General features: G+C 46.8%; 2 protein-coding genes across 2 annotated transcripts; one reads left to right on the top strand and one right to left on the bottom strand.

The window, feature by feature from the left end:
* Positions 1–3,171: 3,171 nt before the first annotated feature.
* Positions 3,172–5,800, bottom strand: N7510_007115 (beta-mannosidase; the record flags this gene model as incomplete). Its single annotated transcript, XM_056979040.1, has 2 exons — positions 3,172–4,217; positions 4,270–5,800. 2 exons carry the CDS (start codon positions 5,798–5,800, stop codon positions 3,172–3,174), a joined length of 2,577 nt encoding a protein of 858 aa, XP_056832083.1.
* A 2,111-nt stretch (positions 5,801–7,911) lies between these two features.
* Positions 7,912–9,636, top strand: N7510_007114 (general alpha-glucoside permease; the record flags this gene model as incomplete). The annotated part of the gene is made up of 6 exons (XM_056979039.1): positions 7,912–8,164; positions 8,238–8,505; positions 8,578–9,179; positions 9,351–9,431; positions 9,525–9,585; positions 9,627–9,636. 6 exons carry the CDS (start codon positions 7,912–7,914, stop codon positions 9,634–9,636), a joined length of 1,275 nt encoding a protein of 424 aa, XP_056832082.1.
* Between the last annotated feature and the right edge of the window lie 2,697 nt (positions 9,637–12,333).

Below are 12,333 nucleotides of genomic sequence, written 5' to 3'. Positions count from 1 at the left end.
GCTAGAAATGGTAGCTCGGATTGCTGATGAGTATCAGCCAAGTTCAAATCTGACCAGAATATCACGTTGCTGCTTCTGATTCCTCTATGAAGCCACCCGGCTCTATGCATATAGAGAACGGATCGGCGAGAGATTTGGCAATCTCAAGACGCATCGCCTAAAGCAGCGATCTGAAACGAGTGATGTTTTTGGAATTAAAAGCTCGCCAGGTGAGTAGTATAGTTAGTAGGAATAATTAGTAATTACTAACCGAAAACCCTCCTACTAGTAATTACGAGCTCTATGTACGACACTGGTAAAAGATATTGAGTACGGAACGTCAGATAAGAGACTGAAGCCTTTTCGAATGGATATTTGGCTCGTGATCATTTGGAGATATGTTTAAGATACAACTAACAAGATGCACATGATAGTCTGTGAGTTATACCTTCCTGGAAGAGAGATGAGATGGCTACTTGGATATAGGACTGACTAGGATATACTTTAATTGTCTGTGAGTAATACCTAGGCACCTAGGATAGATATAGGGCTATCTAAGATGCACATGAATAGCTTGCGAGTAACACCTCCCGAGAGAGAGATGAGATAACTACTTGAATGCAGGACTGACTAGGATGCAAATAAATAGCTTGTGAGTGATACTTTCTTAGGACAGATCTAAGATGGCTGCTTGGATATAGGACTGACCGAGATGCACATGATTAGGATGTGAGTAATTATTTATTGTGCTTTCCCTTGGATGTCCAAACTCGTACTGTATAGTGAATCAACACAAAACAGTCGCCTTATTTGGGTTAATTGGTGTAATGTGGTCACGCGATTTAGAAATAGACCGCTTTCTTTGTTCATCGTGCCTTGGTATGGGTTTTCCCTTGTTTTTAGGTTTCCCCTTGCCCTTTAGTGTGAATACAACGGCTTTTGTCGACATTGACTTTTTTTATACTGTAATATTATTATCTATGTGACTGGATGCTAGGTCAAGAAAGAAAACGAACAAGGGATTCAATTCGGGTGCTATAGTCGACGGGAGATCCAAGTTGAGGAAAGTAGAAGAGTCAGAGGAAGAGTCTTTACTTATCTACAACACTTTGTCCTGTGTCACCTGTCAAACATAGTCCTCAAATGTAGTCTTCAAACGCAGTCTCCAAACGCAGTCCCGTTATGCTTGGTCACAGTATCTCTCTGCTATCTTTTGATGTGATTTGATTTTTTATTCATGTCGAAATCTTGACGTACGAGGGTCCTCACATGGAGGCACAAATCGAAAAAAAAAAATATTTGATTCAGTAAATCTAGGAGTCCCCAACAATTAGAGGGTGAACTAGCTAGTAAACAATGAATAACAGCACCAGTACAAAATAGGAAATATTGGTAAGGGGTAAAATTTCTGTATGTGTTCTGGAGGAATTCTAATTCTTGATAGAATATTCTATTTTTGATATTCCCCGATTGGAATACTCTATTTTCAACATTCTCTGATTAAAATACTCTATTTTCGACATTCCCTAATTGGAAAACTAAAGTCCCTTAACTTCATCCATTTTGTACGACCAACTTGAATGACCGCTCGATTTCGAGATTCCGCTTATTATTAACATTCCGCCTTGATCGGCTAGGCGAGTTCGGTGGCCTGATACCAATTAGGTGAGACGATGGCCTAGCTAATCTATCGATATAATAATGCCAACCTATTTTAAGATACTTAAACCCTTGTTTTATGATTCAAATTGCCCCAGATTTGTACCCTAATCTCTCTATCTCATAAGAATTTTGGATCCATACCTCTCCACGGTGCACGCTAAGGGGGGTGTGATTAGGTGCGTACCTAAGGCGTTAGCACCCACCGCCGCTTGTAGATAGACCTTCCCTTCTAGGAGATCACTTAGTCAATACAACTCTCCATTCGTTTCTTCTCCTTAATGATCTCCACAATTAGGTCTCTACTTTGGCACTCTACGACTTCCCCTAAGTCTGACCGCCATCAATTCTTCCTGTCTCTAAGGTACAATAAGGAGATACATACTACTAAGCTCTACGAGTTGTTTCACAAAAGGGGCGGCACCGAGCGCGATATCAAATTGTTATCATCCGGAAGGAAGTGAAAGAAGAGCCAGATCTTCGACTATAACAGGTCAAGCAGGAGCCGAGTGCCCGCGATGCCCGCCATCCACGCCGTAAGAGCGTTAAGTCGTCTCGCTTAGGTTGGCTAGACGACGTCGTCTGTGACCGGATGTCAGATCAAGAAAGAAATCAATAAAGAATTCAATTTGAGTACGTAGTCGACGGGAGATCCAAGTTGAGAAAGGGAAGAAGAGACAGAGGAAGAGTCTCTATTTATCTACAACAGTCCATGTCCTTTCTCAACTGTCAAACGCAATCCTCAAACGTAGTCCTCAAACGCAGTCCTCAACCTTGCATCATGTCAGAGTTACCAGGGTCATGGAAGTCTGCATTGTGGATGCCAGCATGACGGGTTCCCGAGACAGCGGTCTCGTCATACGTGGTTCCGTATGCGTAGTTCCGTTACAACTGGTCACATCGTCGACTATCTAGACCTCGCTACTCGTCTAGCCCACCTCAAAACCCCAGTCGATGACGTCGATGTTTCTGACCTTGATAATCTAGCTATCTTCTTTAAGAAGAAAGACATAGCGCCGCCGGCGAGAGAATGTACTCCATGTGACCAGCCTGGGATAGCGTTCCTGAATTGTGCCTGAGGCAGCATGTGATATGACTTTGTAGATAGTAGGGACTCTCTTAGTATATTGAGAAGTAGGAGGGTGCGTGGTTGGCCACCTGGTCCGAGATCGCTGATGCCTTTCACAAGGACCACCCGTACCGGTCGGTACGCCTGGCCTGAAGAGGCACGGGATAGTGCTCTATATTCCGTGGGGTAGCAGCTGTGACCGGGCAGTCAGGTCAGAAGGGAAACAACGAAAACGATGGTATTCAGTATGAGTACTTTGGCCGACAGGACTTCCATGTTGGAGAAGGGAAGAAGAAGAAAAAGAAGGAAAAGAAACAATACCCCACAAACTCCTTGAGTGCGGACTAGGTGGGCGATGATCTGGTAGTGCACCATTATGCGAGGACTTGAAATAAATGGTAATTTTTATCAAGGCCGGTAAATTGTATCGAGCAAGAAATTTTCTAGTGCACTCCAGGTTGCGTTCACGTATCAGTTTGCTCCCAATCGCAGAGCCAGCGTGGCTTCACAGTCCTTCCGCAGAGACCTTTGACACCAACAACTACCGTCTCACCAGGTACTAAATCCACAAAGTTGTCTTCCCATACTGCGTCTTCTCCTTCCTCCATTGGCACTTCTAGCATAACGCCCTTGACGGGCGCGTTTGCCCGCAACAGCATCTTGTCGTCTCCCTGCGCCTGTGCTTCCACTTTCAAATCAGGCCGGAATCGCAAGTATTTGTACGGCTCCGGCCACGACACCCAACGTGCTAGGTTTGAACCCGTTCCGGAATCATTCAGAAAAGCCACGAGGACAGTAGTTTCTGACTGCGGGATATCGACGCGACACAGATCGGTTGAACGATTTGGTGCAAGAGTCAATCTGCGCTCGACCTCGCTGTGAGGTAGAGGCACAGGCTTCCCGGTCTCAATGTCAAAAGCAACCAACTTCAAGGTCACTTTGAGCTCGCTAGTGTTGCTATTCACTGCCCAGATCTCACATGCTCTTTTCAGGGGATCATAATTTATCACCTCCGAATACTTTTTGGTGATCACCCTTTCCACACCGACTGTGACTTTCTGCAATGCTCGTTTCACAACATACCAAGCTGCCTTTGGTCTCAGGTCAACATCTACAATAGCCCAGCTCATACAAGGCCAGATGTCATTCGTCTGCCAGACCAAGGCTCCACTGCAGTTTTCCTCTCCGGGACCCCGAAACTCGCGTCGCCACAGGTTGTAGGCATACGACATAGCCTCTGCTTGCAAGAACTGCGTACAGTACACATAGGCACCGAGGGGCTCCATGACAAAACGGAAATTTTCTGACATATACATCCCATACCGTCGGGTGTGACCCGGTGCCTTGTCGTGTGACATCCACGTACGGGATTGGGAGAAGCGTTCTCGTGGATCAGTAATGGCCATATTTATAGTGCGAAGAGAAGGTGCAGACTCAAAGCCGAATTCACTAACAAATCGCCCCATGAACTCCTTGTAATTCTGATATGGAGCCATAGGGCCATGCCATACTATTTAAGACGTTGTCAGCAACATTCGAATCAAGAGAGCAGATGCACTTACCGTCCCAGATGTGGACATCTCCTATGGTTGGATCATTGGCGTTCTCTGCCCCGCCGTATGGGCTGCTGCGAACATATGGCACATCCCGACCCAGCCGCTCAATGACATCTGGTAGCGTACGTTCGTATATCAGTCGAGCCGGGAAGGTCGTGTCATCCCATGGTCCATCGTCCGTAGGGTCCCATATCCAGCTTCCTTGGTTTGCGAGTTGATAATCTTCATTATTCCCTGCCCAGATCACTAGCGATGGATGATGCCCAACCCGAATCACCTGCTGCTCTGCCTCGTTCCGGACATTCTCGACAAAGTCCGGCGAGGCCGGATAGTTTCCACATGCAAAGAGAAAGTCTTGCCAGATTAGGATTCCCTCACGATCACAGATATCATAGAAGCAATCGTCTTCCATGATTCCACCGCCCCAAGCCCGAACCATGGATTGATTTCCTCGCTTGAGCGTCGATATCCAGCCTTCGTAGCGCTCACGGGTCATTCGCGGGAGAAGAAAGTCGCCCGGTATCCAGCATGATCCACCACAGAACATGCGAATATTGTTTATTTCGAACACAAAAGACGTGCCTACGGCATCTTTGAGCGGGTGCTGAAGCAGGCGCACTCGACGCAGGCCCACCGTCTGCTCAAATACGTCGACATCGCCCAGCTTAATACGGAGAAGATAAAGCGGCTGGTCTCCATAGTGGAACGGATACCAGATCTGCGGGTTGTTGAGTGTGAATTTTGCCTTGAATGAGCCGTCCGAAATATTGAAAGTCGTTGCTTGTTCAATAATGACGATGCCAGAAGGATCTAGCAGTTCTGCTGTCAAATCGGTACCCTCTCGAGGATGATCTATGAAGCCTTCCACTGAGATTGTGGCGGACTTGAGATCTGGCACAACGTTACGAGTGACCAAGACTTTATCTTTGGCAATCCTCATTTGAAATGTCTCCAGAAAGATTGGTTTCCATGGCCCACATGGCTGCACGGTTGGACCCCAGTCCCAGCCCCAATGATACTGAGCTTTCCTGAGAAATAATCGCTCGTCATTGCCACCAGTCATATTCGGGTCGCGCTTGTATCCTATGCGATCTCGTTCCTTTCGCGATGACGTGATTGCACTGGTGAATCTGAGCTCGAGCGTAGATCGTGGCAATTTTCCTTGCTGGAAGAGGTCTGTGATGTCAACGCGGTGGTAAACATGCATATTCTTGCTGGACAGGATGTGCTTTCCACCAAGGAAGACTTCTACTGTCGTATCCAGACCCTCGAAGACTAGGATTGCCTTCTCGTCTTGGTCGATGGTGAATGGCCCCACCGATGTGGTGCGGTACGTCCAGTCTGCATGATTGACCCAAAGCGTCTTGAGCTCATTCTGGTCAAGATACGGGTCCGGAATAAGATTATGATGCAGTAAGTCGAGATAGGAGACGGTGGGAAACTGTGACACGGGCAGAAAATCCTGAGCTGCTCCGTCGCCCAAAGATGTCGTTTGCTTGAATTCCCAACCCTGGTCGAGCTGGATGCGTCTCACCATGGCGATTACTTCACGAGTGTGAAAATAGGACAAAATATGAGACGGCTACGGATCAAACGGAGATTTCCCGAGAATTGAGGGAGCCTATTTATCATTATTTCGGCCATTTACCCCTCACCGTGACCACATCACCGAAGAGTTGTGGTGGGGAGGCGTTTGCCAAATCAATCCTTCGAAAACCACAGCTCCACTTACGGCGTGAAAGGCGGAAATATTTTCGGTGATGTTTTTGCCGGAGGGGTGATTGAATTTCGGGGGGTGGTGTAATACTTAATAATACTAACTAGGATGGTTAGGGGAATATTGGTTTTACTAAACGTTAAATGATAGGGCAAATTAGGGGAGTAGTGGGGGAGGACGTAGAGGACTTGAACCTGTAATAATACCCGTGTTATGTGGCTCGGAGTAAGCGCTCGGATCGACGCAGACAGTGGCAGACCTCTCTGCGCCCTAACCCACGCGCATATGGGAATCTCAGCACAGCCCATTACCCGCCCTTGCTTGGTATGGGCTCAGCCAATATGAGACGCCTATGGCCTGTGCAGAGGGCTAGACAGTGGGATGGGTCTGCCACATCTATGAGGCCGTCGTCCTTTCTTGGGTCTTTGGATGGGTTGCATGGGAAAGTTCTAGCTACTATAGAGAGATACAGCATAAATACCAGGCATTCGTCTTGCAATTATTCAGTAAGATACTCGCCCTAGGGATGGGTACTATTGCTGAAGAACTTCGTTTGCATAGGCCTCAGTCATCATCGGCATAGGCAGAGAATATATCGAATTAAAATGCCCAAGCCGCAGAATAAACTCTTCTCTTGTATATGGTAGAGCTTTGTTGGTAGGCGTAAGAACACTTGCGAGGTTTGCAACCATTGTGAGACGCGCTCAATCGTTAAGGCTCATCGTCGACTCAATCACTCCGAAATGGAAATTCAGATCCTGTCACGTCATCCAGTAGAAGAACACATGCGACGGGTTAACGAATGACACACTGCTCTAAAAGTGCGCTAGTGGCACCTACGTAGTATTCTATGCTCTTCTTTACAACGCCGTTGTCCACGGCACCTCGTCGAAAGGTCTAAGCCGTTGAATCTATTAGTGTTCATTTACACTAACAGACGCGTTGCATGCGACGAGTGGGGCTCGGCTGAATTCTCGGTCTGATAGCTAAATGGCCAATTTCCCCCTCACTACCGAGAGACACCGATGAAGTAGCTCGTTCCGACTTCCATTTGGAGAAGCGTGTGTCCGCGACCGAATTACGCAAGAAGCTCACCTCCTGTCGAGCCTTGGACCGCTACTCATTGCAGAGGAGGCTTATGAAACTGATAGAGGGAGTTGAATGAAGACATTGAAACCGTCCCGACATAATAATTCAACCTGAATGCTAATTATCATAATTCATACTATGTAGCCCAACACGAAACATAACTGCAATGGAGCATTCCAGCATTGTACAATGATACTCAATCTGAATTCTGTATTCCATAAGAACTGCAATCCAATCTTACATCGCACAGGGCCGTTCCCAATACCTGTAACAGCGCCGTACACATTACATTGGAATGCAAGATAGGCGTATCCGCTAGTAATTCTACCAGGTAGTCAGATTTGACAATTTTGCTAAAGTGAGGATTTACTGTATATCCGTCGGCCCATAGCGAAATTGTTGAAAACATTAGCCGGCGCCGAGAATCTCCCGGTCAGTCTCATTGTGTTGGCACGAGGACTGGATCTTTTTTTTAAAATCACTTTTAGCTGCTTTTGGTGTGTCAAGAACATGTACAGGGCCTGAGAGGAAGGGCGTTAGCGGCGAGATTCTCGGGTGAGTACCCCGGATTTTGGACACGTCTTGGTCCCACCGAATATTTGCGGGGTGATAATGCGTTCCGGTGGTGTATCCTATTCTGGACCAACATCCGTCTAACCGTTAACAAGCGAACACTCTCCACATGCCCTTCACTCATCTCGAATTTGGCTATATATAAACCTAACAACTCTCATAGTTGTTCGAGCTCGCCTTTTCCAATTCCAATTGACAGCATTTGTTCAACTCTGCCCTCGTCGCCCCACGCTACAAAACGAAGCGCCTACGACGGTATTATCCGCATTATGGTAGATAAAAATGAGGTGGAAATCGGTGCTACGGCCGAGCACGTCGACGAGAAGATAGACGATGATCTGATAGCGGACACTAAACATATGATCGCGGACGCGGCGGCCGGTTTTGCCAATGAGAAGGAATTAGGCGCCCTGGCAGCCGTTAAGGCCTATCCTTACGCCATCCTATGGTCTCTTGTCATGGCGTTCTGTGTTGTCATGGAAGGCTATGATTGTGCCCTGATTGGAAGCTTCTTTGCATTTCGTACGTGACCGTCACTTTTGTGAACTTTTGGTCGCGTTGCTTTAATATGCTGATTAAAGCGCCTTTCATAAAGCTTCGTTTCAAATTAAGTTCGGCCGTTACGTGGGAGTTTCACCAGCGACACCCAGCGGGTATCAATTGACAGCAGCTTGGCAGTCTGCCCTAGGCCAAGCAAATAACGCGAGCGGCTTCTTCGCAGCCATTCTTAACGGCTGGCTGGTGCCCGCCTACGGGCAAAGACGCGTTGTTATGTGGTCACTTGTCTTAATAATCGGGGGCATTTTCTTTCCTTTCTTTGCGCCGAACCTAACGGTTCTGACAATTGGCGAGGTATTCTTAGGGTAAGTATGCACGTTTCCTTCTCCAGCCTTTGATTTATACATATAGTTGCTTACTTGTCATGCATTCGATAGCTTCCCCTGGGCAACACTTGCTACTTGTGCGATTTCCTACGCCGCCGAGGTTCTACCTCCGTCTATACGGACGTACCTCACCTCGTACACTAACATGTGCTTCATTATCGGCCAACTTATCGCCTCTGGTATATTAAAAGGGTTATCTAACAATACGAGTCAGTGGGCCTATAGGATCCCCTTTGCACTCCAATGGGTATGGCCTTGCATCTTGTTACCACTGGTATACCTTGCGCCTGAGAGCCCCTGGCATCTAGTCCGACAAAATCGCCTAGAGGAAGCTGAGAAGGCACTGCGCCGCCTTCAGAGCTCCAAGTGTGACATTGACCCGAAGCACACACTAGCAACTATTATCCACACCAATGACTTTGAGCGGAGAGTCCATGTGGAGGGAAGTTATTGGGATTGTTTTAGAGGCCCCGAACTCCGTCGAACCGAGATTGCAGCTTTGACCTACGCTGGCCAAGTCTTTGTGGGCATCGGCTTTGCGTACAGCAGCACTTACTTTTTCCAGAGTATCGGCGTTGGTACATCTACGACTTACTCTCTTGGACTTAGCGGGAACTGTTTGGGCCTTATCGGGTGTTTCATCAACTGGTTTGGTAGGTCTGAACCTGTTTATAACGTACTCTGCGTTTTTAGAGAATTCCTCACTTACACTTAGGATCTCCAAGCTATTATGCCATATTTCGGTCGCCGCACAATTTATATCTGTGGATTAGCAACACTTTGTCCGATCCTGCTCATAATCGGCATTCTAAATGTGTGGACAGACCACAAAGGTGTTGCTCTAACGCAAGCGAGCTTGTGTCTACTGTGGACCTTCGTCTTCCAGCTTTCTATCGGACAGCTCGGTTGGTCGTTTCCAGCTGAAATAGGGTCCAGTCGGCTCCGGCAGAAAACCATCGGAATCGCGAGAAACTTGAATACTGTTACTGGTCTTGTAGCCGGAATTCTCATGCAGTACTTAATGAACCCAGAGGCATGGAATGTGAAGGGCTACGTTGGGTACGTGTCTGATTTTTATCAATAAATTAATCTTGCTTAAGAACTCGCTAACAAGTGTTCGTCAAAAAAGATTTATTTGGGGCGGCACATCTTTCCTGATGCTAATCTGGGCTTACTTCCGACTTCCTGAGACCTGGAAACGACCTTATGAGGAGCTGGACATTATGTTTACTCAGAAAGTGCCAGCAAGGAAGTTCGCCAGCACTACGGTAAATGCTATCGAGGACAATGAGGTCGTTCTGCGTTCATATGAAGAAGCCCCCAGAAACATGGTCTAAAGATATTGAAGAGGGCCTGGGGAAGTGGCCGACAGGACCTCAATTTACACGGCCCGCTCAACAAATTATCGATGCAGAGAGCTCAGCGGTAGATCCAAAAAATAACTCTCAAGTGTGCATTGGTCAAGCCGAATTCGAGAATGACTGTAATAGGCTAGCGACACATTTTTGCCCTAGGCTAATTATAGGACGTCACATACTCCTAGGAACATTGTCGATACTTCTAGGAATTTAGGATAAGACTGAATGCCATCTGATTGGTGATCCTTTTGTGCAAAAATAATGTATCAACTTTTGATTGGACCTTTGCCCTTTTCTCTACTGATTTCTCCTTGGAGTATTCCTTTCACTTGTCGTGCGTCGGTCGTAATGAAACTGCGATGAAGCCTGATTATCTGTTAAGGTTGGACAGATCCCATTGCGGACTGCTGTCCCTGTTCTTTAATGAATGCTCCTGGGAGTATTACTTCTCATTTGCCGTGAGACGTCGGCCATAATGGAAAGTTCTAAGGAAATTATTGTGATGAAGCATAACGACTTCAAGAACTACTGTCAGGGTAGTCTCACGATACACCTGCCGTAGGGGTTTTACGGATTCGGGCAACAGAGACTCGCAGGGAAGCGGAAGATGCGGCTCAGTATGATTTCAAGACTGATCGCTGGCCCCTGAAACTCAGGTTCCAGCGAGGCATTTATGTAAAGACTCTTACCCCGCTCGTGTATGCAATCATGTATATGATCAGTGCGCAGTTGTGAGGCAGTTATAGGCCTGAAAGGCCATGCATCCCTCGCAGGCATAACGTTACAGTACAGCTGCCCTCACAGTCTTTTGCTCTACGGCTATCGTATAGTAACAAGTATTGTGGCTGTCAATACCATGACTTAGCCACAAACTTCGCCCGAAAATTCATTTTCACTGTCGGTCAATGGGCAATTGAAAGTAAAAACAATCCTGTATTCCACGTTGAATGTCAAACGTAATATTTTTGCGAGCCAAATCCGCAAATCAACGCGTTACAATTATTCCAAGTTAAATGAACCCTGATGCCCCAGGTATGTCAAAACAATGATCGTTTATTCAGCATGAACACAAGTCCACATATCCTGTTTTATGCCAAGCTGGAACGTAGAGGTGAAGGGCCTATAGATGTTCCACACGGGCGTGTGGTGTCCTCGGTAAGAGCCATGAACAGCCACCGCGGTCAGTTTCGTACGGGAGGATGTGGGGCTATCTTTAAGGTTGATATTTAGTCAAACTCTACTTATAACTAGCAGCTTCCAATAGCTTAAAGGCGCGGATCAGGAACCAAACCGTATCATCGGGATTTATCCCTGGGATATCTATATGGAACATCAAATTGAATCGGAACATTCAAGCATAAAGTTTAATCTCTCACGAGTTGATTTTGCACAGGCTGATTTTGCAGAGATTATTGTTGTAGAGTTTAATCCCCAGAAGGCTACTCCTAATAAGCTAAGAACTGTACAAGAGCGGACAGTGCAAGTCCAGCCTGTTCAGAACCAACATATTCAACCGTTCAAGATCGACCTGCAAAAGTTAAACTGTGTAAGAACAGACCGTGCAAGACCTCGCCAGTTCGTCCAGATATTTGAATCTTCCGTGTTTCCATACCTTCACATTTTTTCCGTCTGTCCATCCACCCTGTTCGTGTTTACCAGAGTCATCCTTGTTATCGCCTTCCTATCCCTTATCCTCAGGTGAACAATATGGTCCATTGATCGATTGACGAGGGAGGAGTGGAGAAAAGCCGGACGCGAAGGTGAGTGACACGATCCCGAAGAGGGAAAGGAGTCTTTCAGTGTGCATAGTGAATAAATGCAGGTAGTTTGATATAGACTCAACGAATGCCGATGGCGTGCAGTAGGAAATTCAGAGTGAAGTATTTTGAGAGCGAACCTGCATGTGGAGATATCTCATCTAAATACGAAAAGCTCTGTTCAAATCTCCCAAGTCGCTTCTTCCGACGAGCTTTGCGCTAAGGTCTTTTCAACTAGAGAATTGGATGTAAGCGCAAGGATATGCAATGTAACCAAGAACGATCCTGTCTAATGCAGATCTGTTTTCTTTTTGGGTGAAGTAATCGCCCTGCACTACCCCCTTTTTTATGAAAGAGTCCCCTCATATGGGGCTCTAGTCCAAGCATGACGGCTCATTCCCTTGCCAAGGAGGCATCACCCGCGCAAGCATCTTGGCTCCTATCATGAGTTGCATTTACTGTACTGCGCCACTTTGGGCCTGTAGATCAGTAGGGTGAACTAGCGATTTAAAAACGCATGGGTGGGCTGAATACGAGGTTCTCGGGGATTCTTACCTCCGTCGTGTCGTTAGTGGATTTTTCCCCGTGTTGACAGCCAGCTAAGATCCCTTGCCAAGCTAAGAAGGCGGCTCTGGTCAATTCAAATCGCAACCTAGTTTGACGGTCCGTGCGCAATCCACTACTTTCCCGGG

This window comes from Penicillium lagena (genome assembly GCF_028827675.1).
Source record: "Penicillium lagena strain IBT 129212 chromosome Unknown utg000005l_segment0_segment0, whole genome shotgun sequence".
NCBI lineage: Eukaryota > Fungi > Ascomycota > Eurotiomycetes > Eurotiales > Aspergillaceae > Penicillium > Penicillium lagena.
The sequence above is the reverse complement of the archived record's forward strand: the minus strand, read 5'-3'. Positions and strand labels throughout refer to the sequence as shown.